Source organism: Bombus vosnesenskii, unplaced genomic scaffold, assembly GCF_011952255.1.
Source record: "Bombus vosnesenskii isolate JDL3184/JDL3185 unplaced genomic scaffold, Bvos_JDL3184-5_v1.1 scf7180000013361, whole genome shotgun sequence".
Taxonomy (NCBI): Eukaryota; Metazoa; Arthropoda; class Insecta; order Hymenoptera; family Apidae; genus Bombus; species Bombus vosnesenskii.
In genome coordinates this window covers 270,874-293,972 of record NW_022882994.1, presented here as the reverse complement: position 1 = coordinate 293,972, position 23,099 = coordinate 270,874, and the positions used below count along the sequence as shown (strand labels likewise).

General features: G+C 40.9%; 1 protein-coding gene across 4 annotated transcripts in view; it reads right to left on the bottom strand.

Moving 5' to 3' along the window:
- Window positions 1-23,099, bottom strand: part of LOC117237173 (protein grainyhead) — a 161,760-nt gene that overhangs the window by 34,050 nt on the left and 104,611 nt on the right. For all 4 annotated transcript variants that reach the window (XM_033500891.1, XM_033500892.1, XM_033500894.1 and 1 more), the window contains exon 4: window positions 15,911-16,336. In XM_033500891.1, coding sequence (XP_033356782.1) covers window positions 15,911-16,336 — 426 coding nt within the window. The remainder of the gene's footprint in view (window positions 1-15,910; window positions 16,337-23,099) is intronic.

Sequence of the window (23,099 nt, the reverse complement as noted above, 5' to 3'; positions counted from 1 at the left end):
TCAGAAGGTTGCAGTGGTTCACGAGAGACCGACTTTTGTAAAGTATATGAACTTTTGAGAAACTTTGGGGGAATTCGGTATGTCGGGCACGTGTCGCTTTCCAGGATCTTGATTTTGATGCGAATCTTTTTCATAACGTTCCATAGGACGTTGATCTTAATGCCGTGTTTCTGAACTATGTTTATAATGTTAAAATCCCGCGTGTAGATCCCTAGAAGCGTTTCCCTCTTCTTGGAAGAAGGCGAAGTTTGATATGTCGGGCATGCCTAGATCGTGATCTCTACATGCGTGACTTCTGCTCCGTTTCCCTTTTTTGGAACTTTGTGGGGATGGTAACGATCGAACGACGAATCAAATTACTTAACCTACCATAATTCACTTCCCTAAAACGAAAACGAAAAAAAAAAAAAGAAGAAAGATAGGATAATTTGGATAATAAATAAAATTAAGCGCAAATATTCTTATGACTAGGGCGGGGATTTTTATGCAATTTTGGGATATTTGAAAGTGCAAATGTGTGTAATATGCAAAAATATATAAAATGTTCAAAATATACGATAACGATACTTGTCGTGATATCTAACTGGTGAAACTTCTCATCTAAGTTTCATTTCTCTAATTACATTTATAAAAATATAAATTTCAATAAATATTCGGAGTCTATTTATTACAAATGTCGAATGTTAAATGTTATAGTATATTAACACCAGGGTTGCGAAACAAGAATCCATATTTTTAGCTGCTTGTCCGCGGAGATCAGTCGAACGACTGCGAAAACTTGTTTCGATCTAGGAACTCGGGGAATCGGACTCAGGGATCGTGAGGTCAAAAGCGCACTTGACACATCGTCGAGGTTGTCGCGATCTCGTAGAGCCGTACAGCACGATACGGTCGAGTTTTCGCAGGGGTAGCTGTCTCGCGATTCGACCCCAGCCGCGAGAAACCGGACTTTCCGTTGCGAAACAGGAAGACGTGTTAAACCTCGAAAATGAGCCTGAGAACCGGAATTATTCTGTAGGTTTGCGGCTCTTGTTTTACAAGGAAGAATTAATGACTATATAACGAAAGAAATAACGCTGCTTTTGTCCACTTAAAACTCCGGCTCTGAATTGTAGAAAATAATAACATTATTCAATTGCATGGCGTGGATATAACTCGACTTTTTATTTCGAGGAATAGGAACATCTAAACTTGTTTGCAGAAAAGAAACGTTGCTGTACAACTAATTTGCACATAAGCCTCTCAGAAGCCAGTTCCCGACAAACAGATAGCTTGCTTCCATAAGTTAATGAACTTATCGCAAGAAAATAACACAATTAATACATGGAATTTCTGAGATTTACTATTTTATATGATAATTCTACAAACACATATGTTTCTTCAGACTTTACAACATTGCAAGGTAAAGATATCGACGATGGCAACATCAAGTAAGTTCCTGAAACCTATATTTCCTTACCAAACTATGTATGAAAAAATCAAATTCAGTAATTCTAATTGACCGATTACAAAGACGATTACGAAAAGAAATATCAAGCAACCAAACCGATTCTATTTCATCAGCTTGTTTATCCTATTCTTCCAGGAGCAAGAACGTTCACCTCGATCGAGCTTTCGGTTCAACGGAACCCCTTATCTCTTAGATCTCACGTCTTATCGTAACAGCCTTTCTCGTCGGCGAGGTCTTCTTTATCTACCTCCTTCCGCGGTTACGCCGTGGCCGATGCAATTCCTCTAGGACCCATAAAACCCAACCTAGTCCGGTTTCTAGCGTTCAAAAGCGGCGACGTTGGCGTCTGTATAGGAAGGAAAACGCGATGAATCGCGCGACGAACGAAGCGCGCTCGCAAGAAGGTAAAAGCGAGCGCGGGTGTGTACGCCGGTCGGGCAAGAAAAGAAGGAGGAAACGTTTACGGCGTTTTGTGATCATAAATTCAAATAAAGGGGAACGCGCTCGCGTTACGTGTCGGGCATAAAGCACCGGTAGACAGCGAAAACGGGCCATGCCACTCGTCCCGCGGCCGATTCTCGTTCTCCGGGCCCGTTTCGTTTTACGACGTGACACGAGGCCCTCGTCAAGTGGGTCAGAGGCCATCCTTGTAGTAGGCACGCCAGGTTCCTCGTAGTCGACAGATCTCCGCGTAACGATAAAACGGACAACGAGACGCGTAATAAGGAGTTAAGACCGCGCTACACGTCTTTCGTGAGGATCCTTGGAAGGGATAACTTCGTACTCCTGAGAGTTCCATGTTTCCTAGGTTTTTACTACGTTTCTTTAGTATTCTTTGCGGTGATCCTAAGCTGATCCTTCTGTTGTTCTTTTCCATTGGGTTCTTTAGGTTTTTTTACCATTCTACCTTGTGGCGAGTCCGAGTCTGAGTATTTTTGCGTTCTTTTTCATCGCGCTTTTTAGATCATTAATAATTTTTCCAGCGTTCTTTCTCGTGGTCAGTTCAAGTTTGCATTTTTGCGTTGCTTTTCATCGTTTTTTAAGGTTGTTAACTTTTTTAGCATTCTTCCTTCCGGTGCGCCTAAGTTCGTATTTTTCTGTTCTTTTTCATTGCGCTTTTTAAGTTGTTACCAATTTCATAGCCAATTCAAATTCTTTGTAGGCAGTCCAAGTTTATATGTTTATTTTGTGATTATGTTTTCTAGATCTTTGCTATATACTTTAGTATTCTTCTTTGTAACGATCCTCAGTTTAATACTCTCGCATTTTCTTTTCGCGGGAATCTTCAACTCATTCAGGCTGGAAGTTTTAGCTCTTTTTGCTTCTTAAATCAGATTTATGCATCTTGTTACATGCATCAAATCTTCCCTGTACATCACAGTTTCGTTTGTTTCCTTAAAGCCTTGATTTCATACTCATCCTCGACCTTCGTATCAGCCTTTCGCTTCTTATCGCTCTTTCAGAATTTCTGTAATCCTCCAACGATAAGCACAAGCCAATACGACGTGCGTATATATTCTACTTATACCGGAAGAGCAAAATTCCAGACCGTTTCTTACATTTAATCAGCACTTAAAAATTCACTCAAGTTCCACTCCGTTTCATTTTGAATCTCTAAAACATTTCATTACACCTCATTTGTGACTTTCGAGTTAACAAAGCTAATTGCCTGTTCCGCTTCTCGGTGACCTGTCGTCGCTGAATCGGTAATGATTTAAGAAAGTTCCACAGTCACGAAAACCGTGGACCACTTTCGAAGATGACGCATGGCCAAGTGTAATAACCACCTTCGCCGGTGGATGATTCATGCGCTACTGAAAATAGAAGCTACGCAAGAATCGTGTACGAAAGGATTCGTTTTCTACAAGATCCTCGGGCAATGATAACCGGCCAGTGTAATAAAAAGCGACACCGCGGTCGGTCATTGCGAATGCCTGCCGCCCGTCTTTGTCAAAAGTCGACCTTTTAATGACTTTTTATAACGCGGCTGTGCTTCGACTTTTTTCACACGGTCGCGGGATAATAAAACAGGTCTCGTTTTAACGCGCTCGTGATGCACATTTTAAAGGCTGGTTAAATGGCGAAATATTTCTAAGTAGGCAATAAAGGAACTTAGAGGGGATGGATTCTACATATTTAGTAAATTCGTGGATCTTTTTATCTCCTTAAATTTATTTGTACGGCATTGTACACGATAATAATCGCGCCGTTACATTTTTTATTCAAACATTAAGTTAACATCGTGATTTTTAATTCCGCGTTTAAACGAACGACATTTTCTTTCGAAGTTTAAGGAACAGCGGAATACGCGAACGAATTAATAAAAATAATATCGTTTAATGAAAATGCTTTTCAAGAAGTTCTTTAATGAAACGTTATCGCTTCGATTTTAATTCATAAATTACCAGGTAAATATACTCGACGATAACTCGGAATAACTGCAATTTTCTGATTCTCGGGCAAGAAACTTGCACGAGTATCGCGTTTGCATCGAACGATAGAAGGAGAAATGAAATTTCTATCAGTCATGCTATCCTCGCTCTGTTCGATTGTTGAATTTGAAGAGCAAGAAAATAGAAGGAAAAAGAGAAACGAAAGAGTGGGAACAGGTTCTGGAAAGTGATGGAGGATTGATCAATTCGAACGGATACAACGTTATTATCGCCAATGACAGGAAACGCAAGCACAGCGAAATGAAATCCACCGCGAGCGAGTGAGCGATCGGTTCGAATTCCATTTCACAACGCGTAATGCATCCCTTGTTACTATGTAAGTCGGAGATGTAATGATACGCTATCGCGTGTCGAGGAGAAAGAACCGACAAAAACTCAACGACACCCGGCCGGATTGCGGGAAACGATTAAGTAGTGTCGCCGAACGCGAGCAACAATATCGACGCCGATACTTCAGACGCTAATCCTTGGAAATATGAACTTTCCATCGTTAATTGCGTAACGTAACTGAAAGAAACTCTTCACGGTGCATTTCGTGTTGTACGATCAGTTACGTCAGATCAATCTTGGGTGAACGTTGCCAGGCAAATCGAATAAAAGTTTCGATAAATTAATTGTTTGTCGCTAAAGTAAAATCCTAGTTCGACTTAGGGCGAATTCGAACAGAAGATTAGAAGAATCATGTTATTTATGGGACGAATAACTCCGTCGGTTACGCTATTTTCCTATAATAACCCGATTAAGCTGAAATTCTACCCTTCGATCCTCACAAAATTGAGTTCAACCTTCCTCTTCGAATCTCCACTCAACATCACTGGATGAATCACTCGAAACTTAACTCTACCAAAATTTATTATTTTTCAAAATTTACCTTAGAATTCGCAGTTATTTATGCTACCATCTTATAGTAAATAAATATACAGGAATAAGCAGTTTGTTTGCTGAAGTATTGGATGCTCGATGACTAGGGGAACTGCGTTATTTGAGGGACGAGCGAATAATCTTGGGAAATTTCGATCGTCGACGAATGTAAGGAAGTATTTGCTGGTTTCCTTAGCTTCGTCGTTCGAGTGTCGCGTATCCCGGTTGTCACTCACGGCTAGGGGCGTTTAGATTAAAACGGTGATGTTCCTGGACCGTCTTTACGGCGGCGGCTTGCTGTGAAACCGTACGCCGACGTTGCAACCCCGTGGCGCGCCATAAGTGACCCGATTCGAGCGTAACAGCCCTCCCTACTCGACATTATCTCGCGAGAAGCTCACTGGGATCGCGAGCCGAGCTTTTGTCGTCTGGCAAAATCTTTCCCGCCGCTTAATGGCACCGTCCCGCGTCAGGGATAATAATAATTTTGCGTCGTTAAGGGCAACGCGTTTCGTGCCTCCGTCTGCGCGTATCCTCGCACGATACCGCGCCAGATGAAGATAGACGTTCGTGTATCTATCCAATTATTCGACACTTTTACTTTCCATAAGAATAGATATAGATGTATTATGTCTCTATCATATCTCGTAAAAGTACGTGTTTCGTGGTTGTATTTTTTTCGTATTCCATTGTATTTATTTCAGTCTGTGATTTGGAAATTGGACTTGGCTTCACGTGGTTTATAAACATAAAACAAAAGTAAAGTTTGATGCTAGAACCACGAAGCTATTTCTAGCAAAGCCAGTCAAAATGATTGGTCTTTAAAAATATATATAATGGAATATTTTTATATTTATTGATTTATTACTTTCTTAGAGAAGGAATTCCATGTTATGTAGTACATTTTTAGTATTATTAATCCATCTGAGATCATCGTCCCTAAACGAAGGTTGACACATTTATAAAATTGTAAAACCAGTCATTTCGACTGGTGTGGTATTTCTAGTGTTAGCATCTAGCGATCTAGCGATCGATCCGGAATTTTCCTGATAACTGATATTGTCATATCGAATGATACGTAGAAAAAATTTAAAAAACGAGTGAGAAATTATACAAAACGAGGAAACTGGTTAATTGGGATTCGATAAACAGATTGTGGGACCCTTTTGCACTTTGACAAGTACCAGTCATTTTATCTGTAATTGGTATAAGTAGCCTTGATGCAAAATTATTTTCAGTTTGAATACATAAAAAAACAAAATAGAATTCATTATATTGTTCTTTTAGTTATCGTTGCGAAAGTCATTACATCATTGCGGAGAGAAAATATAACATAAAGTAAGAATTTTAAAATAAAATTGTAAAACCAGTCAATTTTACTGGTATGGTAATTCTAGTGTTAACTGACAGATAACTAGAATAATATAAAAATATATCGTTTCTTTGGTTACCTCTTCTCTTTGTCTTTAAATACTTTATCTTTATATAAACATTCTCTTTATCACATTTCTTTCGTTCATTCGTTAACTACTTCGTTCTTTCCACCATCCCTTGTCTATCTATCTTTCTTTTACTTCTACTTTATTTCGCAATAATTGTACTCTTCTTTACGCTTGTCTTCTGTTTCTATTCCTCTCCGTTTCTATTTTCCCCTTTTTCTTATTTTCTTCCTTCTTTCTATTTTCTCCCGTAACCAGCTTAGTGTCACCATATTTCCATCTTCATAGAGGATTTTCTCGACACTCGAATGATCACGGTTGTCATTAACAGTCAGACTAGGCACTTCTATGCAAATCTATATTTTTGTGAAACTTCAAATTGCGAGGACATAAATGGAAAAATAGCATTCTTTAATATTAAATATATTAAATCACATTATTAGAATTGTAAATATGTTACAAATATAATGCTAATTTATTACAATCGTGAATTCTTTGAACGCTAATGTGCTGCCAGAGGAGCGAAAGAAAACGTTAAATAGCAAATAAATTAATTCTTCTCAATGAAATTCGTTCTTTGCTGTTAAATCGACATTCAACTTCCAACCATTCAGAAACAATAAAGCCGTGTCCAAGTTATATCCTTCCTCTAAATTGAAATAACCGGCCGGATGAAATAAACAGCGATGAATCTCCCATCTACTTTCTCACATTTTCCTGCCTTCTTTTTTTACTCGATTCTAAAGTTTAATAGAAGAACATTCCTCGCGCAAGAGATCAGCGCGACGAAAATAAAACTCGCAGAGACTCGTGTATAAAATACTACGGCTCGCGTTGTGCAGCTGCGTCGATGTCTTTAACGTCGTAAATTCCGCAGTGTTATCACGCTGCTCGTACGAAAATGTACCGTGGCTGACTTTCACATTTCAGCCACGCCAATTCCTAGTCTCGATCGTCGTCGTATCAACCTGGAAAATTTATTGTTTCACTGAAATCGAGTCTTGTCTCTAGCGTAAATTTCGTCATTCTTCTATCGCACCTAACTCGTACCAAAGAAAACAAAAGAAAAAGAAAACAAAATGACAAGAAAAAGAAATCTTTTAAGCTACGAACCTGCATCGAGATCGACCGTTTCACGTGTTCGCGATCTTTCAGAAAACTTCCTTGAGAAATTTACAGAATCATAGATCGGGACAGTGATAATTTCCGACGTAATTTCCATAGATTTATTCTTGAGTATCGTGGCATGTATCCTTGGTTCGAACTTAGGGAAATGTTCGATTAATACAAAATCCATACGTTCACTGGATTCAAATGTACTTTAAAGCCGCGTCTTAGGGATTGCGCAAGTATATACAGAACTCTCGACTGTCGTTAGCACCGTCACGGGATGCTTTACAAACTTTGCACAGGCCTAAGGAGGCCCATAGAATGCGTGAATTTATCGTGGTTTTCTCGAAGATATCGCCGAGAGAAGATCCGCGAGGACCGAGCGTAATTATGGTCATTTATGAACGTAACTCTCCTTTCGTTCGGTTGACGTTAAAGCCGGGGATTAAGAAACTCTTGGGGAAGAAGAAAAGTTGCGGCACAGGCGGCGGGGAAAGCAAACGGATAAGATTCCGTGTCGCTGGAATCTAATATTGACGCGAATGTAAAAATAGGAAACTCGTTGCAGTTCAATTTTGGAGAAAGAATTTTGAAATGCTGAGAAGAAGTCTTTGAAATCGCGCGAGCGTTGTAAGATCTTTATTTTTGATAATAATATTTGGTCGATTACGCTAGTCATCGTTACGCTCCTCTTCTTGAATCTTTTTACGGAAACTCGCAAATTTCGAAGCGCGATAGTGTCAATTAGAATCGAAGGATAAGTAAGACGATTGAAATCGACACACCGTGCGCGTCAATAGCTGAAGTCGTTATTCAAAGATTAAATCGATACAACCAGTAGAAAGATGGCGAAATCGAACTCCGATCGCTAATAAAGAGAGAATTATTGCGTACAAATGAAATAACTCAACACCTTCCTCCTATCGTTCTCAGGCTCGCCGTAACACAAATTTCAAAATTCAATCTCTCTAAACAACCTTAGAAGCCTCGCAAAAGAACTTCGAACGACCGCAAGCAAAATAGTATTTCTTCTTCCATGATTTTGCACTTCGTAGATTAAAGGCAGATAATTTAAATTTTAAGATGTTCTACACCAAAGAGACCATCGTACAAGCTATTAGACTTATCCATGGTTATTGGAGGAAATGATACTGGAGGATGATTTTCTCGGGGGTTAGGTATCGCTCGCTAATAGTCAGGATATACGCTCGAACCACGAGCGCAAGGTCTGGGTTAAGCATATACCGTTGTCAAAGCCTTCAAGCAGAGGTATTTCGTTCGCGAGTACAAATGCCACACCGTTAAAATCGTACATCATCGCGAAGACACACGGAGAAAAACGTCTGGACAGGATTCTTTCGCTACCGTAAGACAAATCATCCGGCTGTCGCCGGAATTTTCATCGATTTGCCGGGAGAAAGTTGTTGTCGATTGCGATTAATTGAGTTTCTTATAACGATCTTTCGTTTTTCTTCGAATTTCTTGTTCGAGTTCCTCCGCGATTCAGCGAGGCTTTTTAACACGGAACTTCTCTGATGTTCTTAGTCGTGGCGAAAAAACGCCGTTTCTCGAGCTTTTCGAAGTGTGAGAATCTCGCAGAGGAATCTCGCACCAATCTCGTGAGAAGGTATCGCAGAATTTTATATCGAAATTTATTCTCGTACAATTGTTCAATTCTTCGTATTTTAATCGTCTGTGATTTGTGTCACGTTCATAGTCATAGTTACCTATATCTATTTATTTTCATCGTACCGTTTTAATCGTAGCTACTCACGAGCAAAGTGCACGCGCAAAGTACAGTGGCTACGAAATAGAATTTGCACACGTCGAAACGTTTTTCTTTTATTTTCGTGGTATTCAATTTTTGTAATCGCTCGAGAGCAACGAAACTTAACATGCATACGATCAGACTCGATTATTCAGAACGTAACTGCCGTGATAAATACGACGGTGTCCAAATACTATCTGTAGCCGTCGTAAATTTACAAGCTACTTTGTTTAGTTAAATTGCAAAGTGACAAGTTCCGAATCGGTAACAATAATTCCATCGCTAAAACCAACAACCAGACGATCGTTCAAACGTCAGTGTATTGCAACCCCGTGCCATCTCTCAGAAGAAGAATCACAGAAAAAAACTACTTCAAACCGAAACCGACGCGGTATTACGAAGCTCATCGAAGAGGAAACGATTCTGGTAGCGTCTCCCATGAAGAAGAAGTCCCTCGACAAACTCGCGACACAATGAAATTGGATTAGGCCGCCGTTACCGTGGCTCTCGCGCGTCCTCCCTTTCCCGTGCAGTTTTAACGATCCACCGGCGTACAAATTGTCGAGATGGTATCGGGACGCGGTCCCCGCGGGAGCCATCGGGCGAAAGAGATAGAAACGACGCGATGGAGGCTGGTCGTGGAGATAGCGGAGCAGATAGAATCGGTGGGACGAGGACGCGGCCAGCCGAACAGACGAAGAGAGGAGAACCTGGCGAAGATGCGAGGGAAGATTAGGGCGGCATCTCCCCACGGGGTGGTAACACGGAACGACTCTCTGCTCTGATCTCGATGCCACTGTAGCCTTCTCTCGTCTCTTTGCTCTCGTTTCTCTTTGCTCGCGTCTCGTCTCGTTGCATTCGTCGCCCTTGGCCAGCGCTCCCCTCCTTGTTCGATCCGTACGTTAAGGATTCTCAACAGTAAATTACAAAATATGCTAAGCGGCCGATATAAATCAAAACTTGGCAAGGGTATGTATATACATATATATACACCGAGACGAACGAAGGAAAAGGAAGGAGAGAGGGGTTTACTCTTAGCCGTTTCTCGATTCCACGGGGATAGGGGCGCTCTCGATCGGCTGGCTGCTACCAGTCAGACCCAAAATAAAGAGAGGAGGGAGCCCCGTGTCACGAATCCAACCAGACGCTCTCTCACGGGACGAGAGAACAGCATGAGAGTTTGCAAACCGAGCAAATGGACCGGAAGGCCTCGTTGGAAGGCGTCGATATAAATATAGGCTGCGAACTCTTCTTGCCAAGGTTCGTTGATTTACCCTTTGATATAGCGGTGTATCGATTATAAAATTCGAATTGGCGATTTGTTTACGTGTACAGGCGGAGTTTCGCGGTCCATTTGCTTCATTTTCTACGTCTTGTTCAAGTCGATAACGAGGTTTACTACAACCTGCAAAGCGAATAACGCAGGTGAATTACGCTAACCGACTAAAATTTATAGACTTTCGTTAATATTTTACATGGAAGATATTGCCTGCGCTCGTAATATATTCAATACTTGTCGAGCTTTCAGAACCTACAAGAGCTCTGAAGATTTTCAAAGCCAACCAGGACTTTAAAGAAACTGAAAAGATTTTAAGATTCCATCGTCAAGTATGGTATACTGTAAACAGTACAGCGGTTGTTTGTTGGCTTTTGTGTCGGGGAGAACGCTTGGAGATTTATGGCGAGTGGCTGGGTCGTCACGGAGGTCGATTTCGTGGCGTTCCACCGGGTGAATCCGCGATTTTAAACTGTGATTAAACAGAGTGCGGTTACGTTTGATTCGGGAGCGTGCGATGCAGTTCGGCAGCGTGATCGATGCAAGAAGATCGTTCTGCTCGAGCGACGCCTCGTGCCGATCTTCCACTGTTTGCCACTGTTCGCCAAACTCCACTCTCCGGCCGAATGTAATTACCAGCGGACAGTGAAAAACGCGTTATCGATTCTCTAGCGATTGCTCAACTTTTCCTTCTTCTCTCTTTATCGCGCACCCGTTGATTATTCATTTCATCGCTTCTGCAATTTGTTTTCTGCTCTGGATTACGAGGTTTTACGGACTGATTTTGACGAATCTCTTAACGTTTGTGCGAGTTTGTGTCTCGTAATTCTGATCGTTGTTTGACTTGGTTGGTGTATTTTTCTATCGTGAAGAAGCAGAGGCAGTAGTTAACGAAGATGTTTCAAGTGTTGGAAATTGTAAATATTCTTCGAATCCGTGAAGTAAACGGTACATTGAAGTCAGGAATGTTTTCTGTAATGAATTAGGCAAGGCGTGTTACTTTAGCTGTTCATCGGCGTAACTATATTTACATGAGAGATAGGAACATAAATGAAATTTATTGATCGATTAGGCTTGATAAATTTAACGTTCGACCTGACAGTTCCTCTTTTTACCTGGCAACGAAATTGGTCTTTTATGCAGAATTTCTTTTTTTCTTAGACTCCTTGTTCTTTATGTGTCTCGGTGATATCGCGGAGATCTCCAAAAGGTGATTTCTACCATTAATAAGAATCGAAGAAGAGGAACAATGATTTCGTGAAACAAAGACATACGTTTAGCTTTATTTTATTTGTTATGGCTATAGTAGCTAAATTTAACTCCACATAAATACAAAATCGACTTTGTAAATTTAGTGCCGCGCGAAAACCTCTAGAAACGAACGTCGCTATGCAAACATTAATTTTAATCGTTACCGAGAATTGAAAAAAAAAGAATAATTATCCCAAAGAAGAAAGATACACGAACAGCTTCGTAAATTTAATTCCGCGAAGATCGAATATCAGTTTTGCAAATTTGATTCCGCACAAAAACACGCAGAAAAATTTCCGCGTAAATTCCATCGATTTCTATAATGGATACAAGAATCGAAAACAGAACAAGGACGTCGTGATTAAATTTATCTGTAATATCGCAAAAATATATGATCAGCTTCGTAAATTTCACTCTTCGAAAGAATATTTTTTAAGCACCATCGAGTAGTATTAGCACTAAAGAACCAGGAGAAACTGCCTAGCGTCTAACTTCCTGCAAGCTTTCAGTTTTCAAGCACACCGACGAATATCGTGTCCAGGCGCAATAAATTTCGCGTAATAGCGCAATAAACCTTCACAATAAATCTATTTCTCTTATGGAGAAAATCTATCTGGCGGCACGTCGACAGGCACATCGTCGTCTGTCATTAATCTCGATTCTCAACATCGAAGAGGGAGCAAGGAAAGAATGAAGGAATAAAGATAAAAAATAACGAAATCCCCTGAACCAGTGAAAAGAAGAAGAAGAAGTAGAAGAAGAAGGAAAAGAAGGTTCCTTCTTGATTCATGACGAATTTACATTTTCACGAAGAGAATTCTCGAGCGTGTCCGAAGCGTGTACGATTGTTCCACATAGTCCGTGGTCGCGATAAATTATGCTACCCGCAAGCATTCAATTATGCACGCGAGACTATTAATCGAGATACGGGGAAACGTGGATGTTAATAAAGCGTCGTGCCGCGTTGAAAGTGTTTTCAACGACGTTTACACGCCGGCTATCTGGCGATCTACGCTAATCGAGTTCTCTTCCGATGCAACTAGTCGTCACGCACGCGTTTACGGAACCACCAACCCTTTGACCCGCGCTTTACACGCTCTACCAACGTGTTGCTTTGTCCGAACAACGTTTATGCTTTCACTGATACTTTCTTTTCTTTGCTTTTTCTTTTTTTTTTTACATATGCTGAATGTCTAAGAATATTCAAATTTTTACGAAAGATTTGTATTAAAGAGGTGTTAGCAAGCGCATTAACCAATTTCTATATAACGCATTGGTTGTTAGGTTGCTCGTGTGTTACGGGACTCTTATTAATTTTTAACGTGTTATAAATTTCAATGAGATATGTTTACGATAAAATATTCAGTATAACTTAGTTCTCCTTATAATACGCGTGGTTAATAAATATCAACATTATTTTCCAATTATAATATACAGAATAAATGATTCATGTACCTCGTAGACAATAACGTAGATTTTCCTCTTACGACTGTTAGGAATATCTTTACTCGAACCGCTAATAATTAATCAAGTGTATGATGACAGAACGCAAGAAATCATTAGGTTGTAACGTAAAGTCATCCAGTTTCTACGTATGATGTGTTCTTCGTATGTATGTTGCAACAGATATAAGAACAGAATAGATTTATGTTACGATGCGATATTTTATTCAAAACTCGCATGGTCTGTGACGATACGTAGCACGGAATAAAATTATCTATGCCGATATTCCCCAAACACGGTAAACAATTCAATGTCGCTATAAAAGTACAAAAGTACTACAACAGGAGTTATATAGTTTTTCGAAAACGGACGATACCAATAATCAAGCGAATGATTTTACGATCATCTTCGCAAGGCGAATCGCAGTGTCCATCCGAAATATATATAAAACAGACTTTACATCGCGGTACTCTCCCGGTAAGAGAACTCCAAAAATGATGACAAACGACGCTGGGAAAAAGCAGCGCGGCAAAAATCGAGTTCGTCGATTTAATCGCTGGGGCACACGGACATCCATTCTCAAGAGACATTTCGATCAACGTCGGTCATCTGGCGCTCGGTAAAAAGCATCGCGACGAAGAGGTCGCGGAATAATTCACAAAAACGCGTCTTAAGCAAAGCAAAAAATAGATTCGTCAAAGTTTACTCGACCACCGGCGACGTCTTTTCTTTCCTATATGCGACCGTAGTTGAAAGAAACACGAGGTAGAAGGCAGAAGATGACGATGCTATGGAGATTTCTATAATACGTTATTCAATTGCTGGCAATCGCGCGCATATACAGGGTGTCTATCAATAACCACTCAGATATCCATTATTATACTACGCTGTCATATAATTAGCAGTACGCGAAGAAGATCTTTCCTGTTGCTTTCCGTACAGAATCTGATAAATCGGGCTGCGGATATTATGTAAGTTCGTATTTATATAAATGTAATCGAAAAGAATGGAACGTAGGTAGAAAGTTGCTTTATCTACTAAATATTATAACAAGCGCTGTACTTTTAACGTAGAATATGTATGTATATCGTCATTGTCCTGTAGGTATTCATAAACTTGCGTGAGATATAAATGTGCAAAAATGAACAAATGCACATAGATAATACGTAGATATCTACGATATTCAAAGTAGAATATCAGTTATGGTTGTCACTAGATAAAACAAATATCACTTTCAGTTTTATTTCTGTAATTGTATTCGTAGAAAATATAAGACGGCATAAAGATCTGCTATCTAATCGCGATATTCCACGTGTGGAAACAACGAAGCAGGATTTTTTCAATTATACGAAGCTTCGATTATTTGAATTCGCATTGATCGAACTTTCGCAGTTATCGATAGACACCCTGTATGCAATGTTTCCACGCACGTGAATCACGGGGAAGGCGTTGCGGGATAACTGTGGAAAGCGGTGATTTTTATCTTTGTGCACGGCTTAAGACGCAGATACTAATATGCCATGGGTTCAACGGCGAGGCACAACACGTCATTCCGCATTAGCAATGCAATCGCGCGATAATGTATAGTTCCAATGGCCGCTGCTGTCCCGGAGCGAATGCGTTTCGGTATTTTTTCTCATTTGAAAAAGGGAGAGAATCTTACGTTCGGTAATTGCTTTTTGCAATGAACAGTGCGAGCAGCTGGCGTTTTCGGTACAATTATAAGAGATTGTAAAGGCGCGGCTGCAAACAGAGAAATAGGTTTCTTTGGTTCGCGGACTTAAGATTCGTGTTCTTGAAAAATTAATTATTCGATCGGAGCCTTGGAAATTTTTGTTCTTCGACAGGCTGGGTGTGGCTCGAATGATCTACTGTAGATTGTGAATATGTAGGAGACGGTTGAGAACTTGGTTATTTAAAGTTATAATGCATGTTTTTCATTATAAAATCAGTCAGTTCAGAAGAATGACGCGAGCGAGAAGTTTACGTAGGAAATATTTAAATCCTTCTTTGAATCTTTAATTTCGCAACGATGAAGATTTCTCGCAATGAGAATCGATTCTTGGAATCTAAAAATTTATTTCTATACAAACAACGATATACGTATACGTGTCTTTTAATCTTATCGACTTTATTAAGATGTAATCTGTAAAAAAATTGAACGTTATTCGTATATTCCGGTACTGGAATTAAGACATTTCCAGAAAATGAAGTTGGGTAGATTGGTTCGTAGCGTCGTTAATCAGGCATTCAATTCAATACATCTTACTCGTATCGAGATATTAGATCTTTCGAGCTCAGATTGCCAGCGAGGCAACAAGTATTTTCCTCACCCTGCCAGTTTATCACTCAGACAAAAGCTATTTAACCCTCTATAACGTTATGTGACTGGCGAGATATCGTATTTCATCGGTACACGATTATATTAGCATCGAATGATTTATTTGTAGCACTGCTGTTCACCAGATCTCAAGCTAATCTCTTAACGCCTCGATTATAAATACAATTATGAGAACGAAACAGAATTGAATTTTCCTAGCTGTACTTATATTAAATCTCCTGCTGTTCGTATTGTTAATTCAAAATTAATATATCAATATAGTAACTTTCTTTATCTTAATAGATTTCTCTTTACAAAATTTTCTAAGCAAATAGAATACTGAGTCGCGAAAATTCATATTTTCCTTATTCTTATTATATATTCTTCATGGAAACGCAATGCGGTTGCAAATTTTTCACCGACAGTATACGTGTCACACGAGATGTTAAGTAATCACTTACGCTCTTTTCTCGTTGCTATAAACAATTACAGTTACAAAGAATTAAATCCAAATTTATGAGCAATGAAATCAGACTCACGTGGACCAGAGTTCATGAGTGGGTGGTAGTTTGACGTCCGCGGTGCTCTTCTCCGGGATTTTGTAGTACTCGTAGACGTACGAAGCTGCTGGATCATCGCCGTGGCTCGCAACGGCCGACACTTGGTGCTGTTGTTGGAGATTGAGCATCGCCGCGGTCGCTACCGAGAGCGGATGCTCGCAGTAGGTCCGCCAGTCGCCCTCCATACCCTGCACCTGCACCTGCACGGCAGCAACCCTCTTGTGTACTTCTGGATCGGCGCCCTCGGCGCCGCTCTGCAGGGACTGCGCCGCCTGCGCTGCCGCCTCTTCCGCCCCCAGCTCTTCCTCTTCCTCTGTGTCACGCTGCCCGGCCACGTAGCCCGATTGCTGTTGCTGAGAATTCTCGTCTACACCGCTCGTGTCCTCCTCGCCGCGGCTTCGACGTCTGTAAATTCAAAAGTTCGTTTCTTTCTAAAAATTTCGCACGATTGTAATATAGAACATTTATACATAGAAAGTAAGTCTTCCGGATAAACGAAATATAAAATGAAGTTTGAATTTGTTTTATGGGCTTTCCACGTAAATGTTACGTTCGATAGCTCATCCGTATCAACGATAAATCATGTAATCTTTCGTTAGATATTCGAATCGTCAGAGTTTTCGATAGACTTCTTCGTTGTGTTATTATGAGAAGATTGGTCCGCTTGATGATCGAGTAAAATACGAATTGTACAAATTACCAATATTAATAATGTTTTGTAATAAAACGAGCTCCTATAGAAGACGACTGATCGTGCTATCCGACGTCGATTATAAAAACTATGCAACAACAGAAGCCTGTCATTAACCTTAATTCATTAACGCCATTAGCTGGTAAATTATCGTGCGAAAGGTTCGAACCTCGATTACAATCCTACAAACACACACGATCGTTTTCTTCGTCCGGCATAGTTCAACGTCAAAGTACCTTTTCCTCGACATCGCAAGCGTCTACATTTTCCAACATCCATGCGAATACCTTTCGCTCGAACATTTCCGCGTGTCTCCAGTACGTTCAGAAACGTTTGATGGAGTACCTAGACGGTAGCCGAGAAGCGCGGTTAATCCGCGAGAAGTCTCGACAAGGCGATTCTCCGTGGATTTCCTGGAAGATCTCCTGCCGATGAATTCGCCGTGCAATAAACTGTTAGAAACGAGCGACGGTCTTGCGGCGATTAATCGCCGCTGGTCCGTCGAATTTATCAATTAACTATAATCGCGATGCGTTAAGACTCGCTGATGATTCCTCAATCTGGCAATGGCCACCAGGACGCGAGGCCACCTTCTTGCCACACACGCACGCAGCGATAATTTATCGTTTGTCGCGTCGCGATATCTAATCGCCTCTTAGAAGGTTTGCACGCGCGTAAGCTCGACCAACTAGCTGGATATTTGTCAGCGAGATTACTTCGTTTCCGGTGGGGACGATGCTCGGTTTTCCGGCTAGGTCGCGATTTAATCAACCAGAAAATTTTTCGCAAGCATGGATGAAGGGTAGATGGATAAAAATTGCTTGATATCGAAGAGGACGAAGTGAACAGAATTTTCGATATATTTAGATCGGCGTTCAAGGAACACGGAACACGACGCTGGATGTGTACGGCTGTGTTGCCAAGATGCGAAAGGAAAGACGCAGAATCAAAAACATGTAAAAAGAACGGAGGATTGAAAAAGAATTTAAATGTCGAGAATTTAAAGACGAGATAGCATGGATCGAACTAACATAAAAAAGTTTCCAACACGAATCAACGATTGGAACGATACAAGAAACTGAACATCCAAGAAACCGAATTTTGAATCTATTTATACGAATAAAAAACATGGATCGTAATAAGCGACGAAAAATTCACGAAAGATCAGGCAGATCAAGCGGTTGATATCCAAATCTCGGCTCCATTTAGATTCCTCAGAGCGCTAAAGATGAAAAAAGAAAATAATGAAAAAAAGATACACGACGCCGGATGCACGCAGATGCCTCGAACACGAACGAAGAGACGCGGGATCGAGAGGAAGGATGAAGGAAGCTTGGAGAAGGGTGAGAAGCAGAGAGGGGCATCTTTATATACATACACGCACGAAGATTAATTATTATAAACCCCTGCCTTTTGCCTACAGTCATCAATTTATACTCCTCTCGTGGATCCCAATTCCAAACCCAATCCCGAACCCGTGAGCCTCGCGCACGAAATAAAGGCTCATCCTCTCTAATTTATGCATGTCGAATCAATCTCCCTCTTCCTTTTTTCTTTTCTTTACACTCCCCTTATCCTCCATTTCTTTCCCACCTCTCGTTTCCACCACTTCGATCCTTTCCTCGTCCCTCTATCTAACTTGGCCGCGTTCTCGATCGCTGCTGTTCGCGCACCTGGGGCCAAACCAGGTCGAACGCGGCGGACCAAGCCATCCCGATAATGAGGGGTCCGCGTTATCCTGTGCAAATATTTTCCTCGGCGTCTGTTTGCACAGGCGCGGCGAGGATCGGGCGCGAATGCGCGAGATTCGATGGATGGGTTGCTTCGCGTTTGAATTATAATGCTCGACAGTCGGGGTAATCAGTTCATTCGTGATCATCTGAGTGGATACTTCTCGGTAGGGAATGGGCAAACAGAATATCCTGGATGAACCGCATTTCGTCTTTTGGTCGACGGTTTCGCAAGTTGGAAGATTCTCGGTACGAAAGCTGTAGTTTTAATGGGCGATACGACATCAAGCGGTTGACTCGAGTTAGTGAAATATTTGCAACTTGTCGCATCGTAAATAGACTGCAGATAATTACGTCACTATGATTACGCGCGTTGTAAAATTGGCCAGCAGTGAACGTGTTGAAAGATAATAAAATCGTGCAGGAACTCCTTTCGCAAGGAAAATTTATTAACATTAGTAAAACGAGAAAGCGATCGTAATTGTGGTTTCTAAAAGAAGTCTGTAGCGGCACAGGAGTCAATGGAAGATTCGAATCGAGAATGACTCATATTGTTGTGCCTTGGACTGTCAACATAGTTTTGGTTTGCTAGGTTCAAAGATAAACGAACTCCGGACAAAATATTCGTCGCGGTTATTTGTAATCGTAAACCGGAGTTACATTCGAACTTTTTATAATACCTCCTGTCGATACAAATAGACGAACGTGCTCTCTAGTACAGCGAATCACTATAGCGATCATTATAGCGAGTTATAACGAGTCATACAGTTGAATAGCGAGCGTAGAATTGAACAGTAGCACTGAATGAGCGATGATAACGACCGGTATACACTATCTCTGTACTTGTATTTAAAGTGATTTTAATATACACTGACTATTACAATTTTATCACTCGTCTCTTTAATAAACCAGACACGTATAATAATTCACCTCGTCTTTTTACACAACAGCCCATATCCGATATTTTGCAACAATGATGCAAACAAATACTTTGCATGTACAATTTTGTTCCATCATCCGAGGGAGCAACGTTTTCATCCAATTTCCTTCATCCAGCAAAGATAATCGAACGCCGATGGACGAATGACGACTATGCAAGACAAATTGTATCACAAGCAGGCGCAACGAGTAGTCTCGGCAAAAAGCGCGTAATCCTTCCTTCCTCGACGAGTCGTATGCCTCTCTCATTCTCTCTAAATTTATTCTCAGCTCGGATCGATCTATTGGCGAGCGTCATTCGTCTCGGTTGATCGTTCTTGAGTACGAGAGAACGAAGAAGAAACATTGAATGGAAAGGAGTCTCTGGAAGGCATCGTCCGGCCAGTATCCGTGGCTCGCGATCGTCAGAATGCATTATCGTGCTGTTGCATCCTCGTTCCTGCGCACCTACCTCAACGCGTAAATATTGCAGGTAGGTGGAACGCACCGTGACGAGATAAAGAGGGACGCGCCACGCACAGACGCGTTTAATATTCCGTAGGAGTGTTGTCCACGCGACCCGAGAACCCACCCTGTTGCTCCCTCGTGTGCATTTCAATAAAGCCGCCTCCGCCCGGGATACACGCTCGTTCAACTGAACGTCCAGTTTGCCTGGCGGCTGGTTCTCCACGCATTTTTGTCGCCCTTTCATCTTATATTTCTCTCAGACTTTCACTTCACTGTGTCTTTGCATATCACGCGTGTTTCTGAATTTGGAAAGAGTCTTGCGCGGCTTGAAAGTAGCGAAAGTGATGGATGTTTGGACGAACAGGATGTCTTGCGAGTGTAGATCGCATATCGTATTAGATTGAATTTATTATGTGGTTGAATTCACGTGGCATCGTTCGATCGATGAAGCAACGTGCTTACGTTTGACAGGGCTTGACGTGGTTCGGTAATGTCGAGAAGCGATGACAGAAACGATTCAGACCGACGATCATGTTAGTCTTGGATCGTGGAATAGAGATGCAGGTGGTTTGGGAAATGGTGATGTCGTGGATGTAACGTTTCGTGAGTTTAGATCGAAGACTGTGTTGGATTTATGTTGGATAGGGTTTGAAGCGGTTTGTAGTGGTTGTTTCCACGGTCATTGTTAAGTTTGAAAAAAATATGTGTCAAGTATTTAGCTTTACCGGATGCGACTCAAAGTATTTTACATTGTAGATAGGAGGCGATTCTTATGCAAAAATAATTTGCTCGATCATAAAAGTGAGATAAATTAAGTTTCGAGGAAAATGTGGAAATAAAATTCTACAGCGGCAAAACATGTATCGTGAAACAAAACTTTGTCATCCAAGCTGTGATTTTCAAGACAAATGACTTTGGATATCTTTTATATAAAATTATTACAATGTGTTAAACCCATCGTAAAAATTTGGGAAGAATAATTTGGGTATGGCAAAAAACACATTGCGATAAAGAAACCATCGTTGTCCGATTTATGTAAGCTGTTGGAACGCTATAGTTGTATACACAACAAGAGAACAATAATCCTTCGCTGTTGCATTGAAATTGCACAGCGAGAGACTACTAAAAGATCATCTTATCATAAACAATCGTTAAATCTTCAACTTGAGCGTGACGTGGAAATGTCACGGTTCAAGAATATCGTAAAGCACTTTTTTACGAGGACAATCTCAGATTCAATATCGCGTTTGAGGTAGCAATTTTAGAATGTCAGAGAATGCCTCGAGTTACTGGAAAAATCGTGGGCAGTTAAACGAGCTGTGACAGTGACAGGAAAGGTGTGTTTCTAAGAAAGCCGAGCAACACCTTAGTATTCAAAGAGAAAATTATCCACCTTATTAACCCATTATCGTCGTTTAGCTTAATTGATTACAATTACGCGTCTCCACGGGTTGGAATTTAACAACCATTAAGAATGTCGTTTTCTAATGTACCTAATGGTGTGCCTATTCATTGAATTATCCGTAGAAATTCACGCCTGTTTTCTTTTACATCTAATTATCACATGAGATTGTCTTTTCTACGTTATTTTCAATTTATTTCTTTCGGTAACGGTAACGTTCCGATCTCTCTGTTTCTCTAAAAGAAATTTCGTTTCCCTGATTTCTTCGTAGATAAAGAGTTTCATAATTTTTTTATTCGTCGGATAGTTATCTCAAAGAAATAAATAGAAAAACAGGGAAATAGAAACATTGAAAGGAAACTTCCTTATAGATTCGGAAGAACATAAAAGTGAATATCTCAGTATTTAAATAAATAACGAGTCTCGATTGGTAAACGGAGGTAAAATAGTTTCCCTGTAATATGGCGATAAATCTCACGCTCGGAATACTTTCTCTCGATAACAGTTTCACGGCTGCAAGGGATTACGGTTCCTACGCTCGCGAGTTTCCAAGCACGAGCAATAATATCAGTCGCGTAAAAGCGTATCGATTCCAAAAGGAACTCCAGCAACGAGACGACCGTTTTCTCCATTCAATACTTCCTCGATTGTCTTGTAACCTCGATCCATAATCCGACGCGGGCCGATCGCTGGTGTTAATAAGATTTATAAAGGAGAAACGGTGAGAAGAATGCCGCGATCCTTTTTACCGATACGTATCTCGATTTAATGTCACCATTGCTCGCTCACACGTCCCTGTCGTTCTCGCTTCGGCCGCCAGCTTGTCTGCGGTATGCATACTAATTCTACAAATAAATCTATTTCTACGCGGCTCGAGGTCGTTGGTGTGAGGTCGAAGGGTGAATAAATTTCCTACCGTGATTTTCTATGAAAAACAGCCACCATTCTTCCGATAGAATCCCTCGATTCAGGTGGAGTATAGCTTTTTTTTGCCGAATATAAAACAACGTCGAGGGCGTCGATGAATGAGAGAATTTGCAGCGCTCGAACCTTCCAAGCGTCAGAGTAATTACATTATCGATGTAATTACGCGAATCGTATACAATTTCCTCGGCAAAGAAACGTTTCGAAAATTCGAACAATCAATGACGAAACCTAAACACAGTTCTCGGTTCACCAACAAAAACTACACTTCGGACGGCCTTCTTTCTGTATGTCGGTCGATCGTAGAGGAAACAGGATATCGCGAGGAGTAATCCTCGCTGTTCCAGAGACTCGCGTGTCTCGTCGACATAAACGTGCCCACGTATTAGCTTCTGCCAGATGGAGAGACACTCTGGTTTTTCTGTTTTCGTGGCTGCTGGATGCTACCTCCGCCGGAAGTAACTGCTTACAGGTGGATGCACGAGAGCGTATTTCTTGTTATTCCGAGGAATAACAATGATATACGTAATATATGCTAGTCATATTAAAAAATCTAACAGGTTTATAAATACGAAACTTCTTTCTTTTTTTTTTGGACGGGGGAAGAAAAACACGAACTATTTTTTGCAAATCTGTAATAAATCTCACTCGAATAGCAAAGCGAGTTCGATTATTCAAGGACAGCGGAAAATAGCTGAATCGAAAGTAAAATAGTATTCACAGAGCGATACAGCCAGTTTCAAGCGTGAATTCATTACTGCTATTATCTGCTGGCCGACCTCGTCAAGGAACTCGTTCATTTGCCAACATTACGGCGCGCCAACGATCACCAATTCACTGTTATTACTTCTCCAATCTAGAAAAAAGACAAAATATCGCTACCGTTTTTCACCAATTCTCTTTGCTTCCTTTTGCACGATCAATCGCGCTACGAATCGTTCATTTGCCTCGGAGCCAGTGGCGGCCGATCATTTTCCGCACTACTTCATCGTTTTATGCTCCCTGAACACAACAGAAGCTCGAGCCACTTCGTCT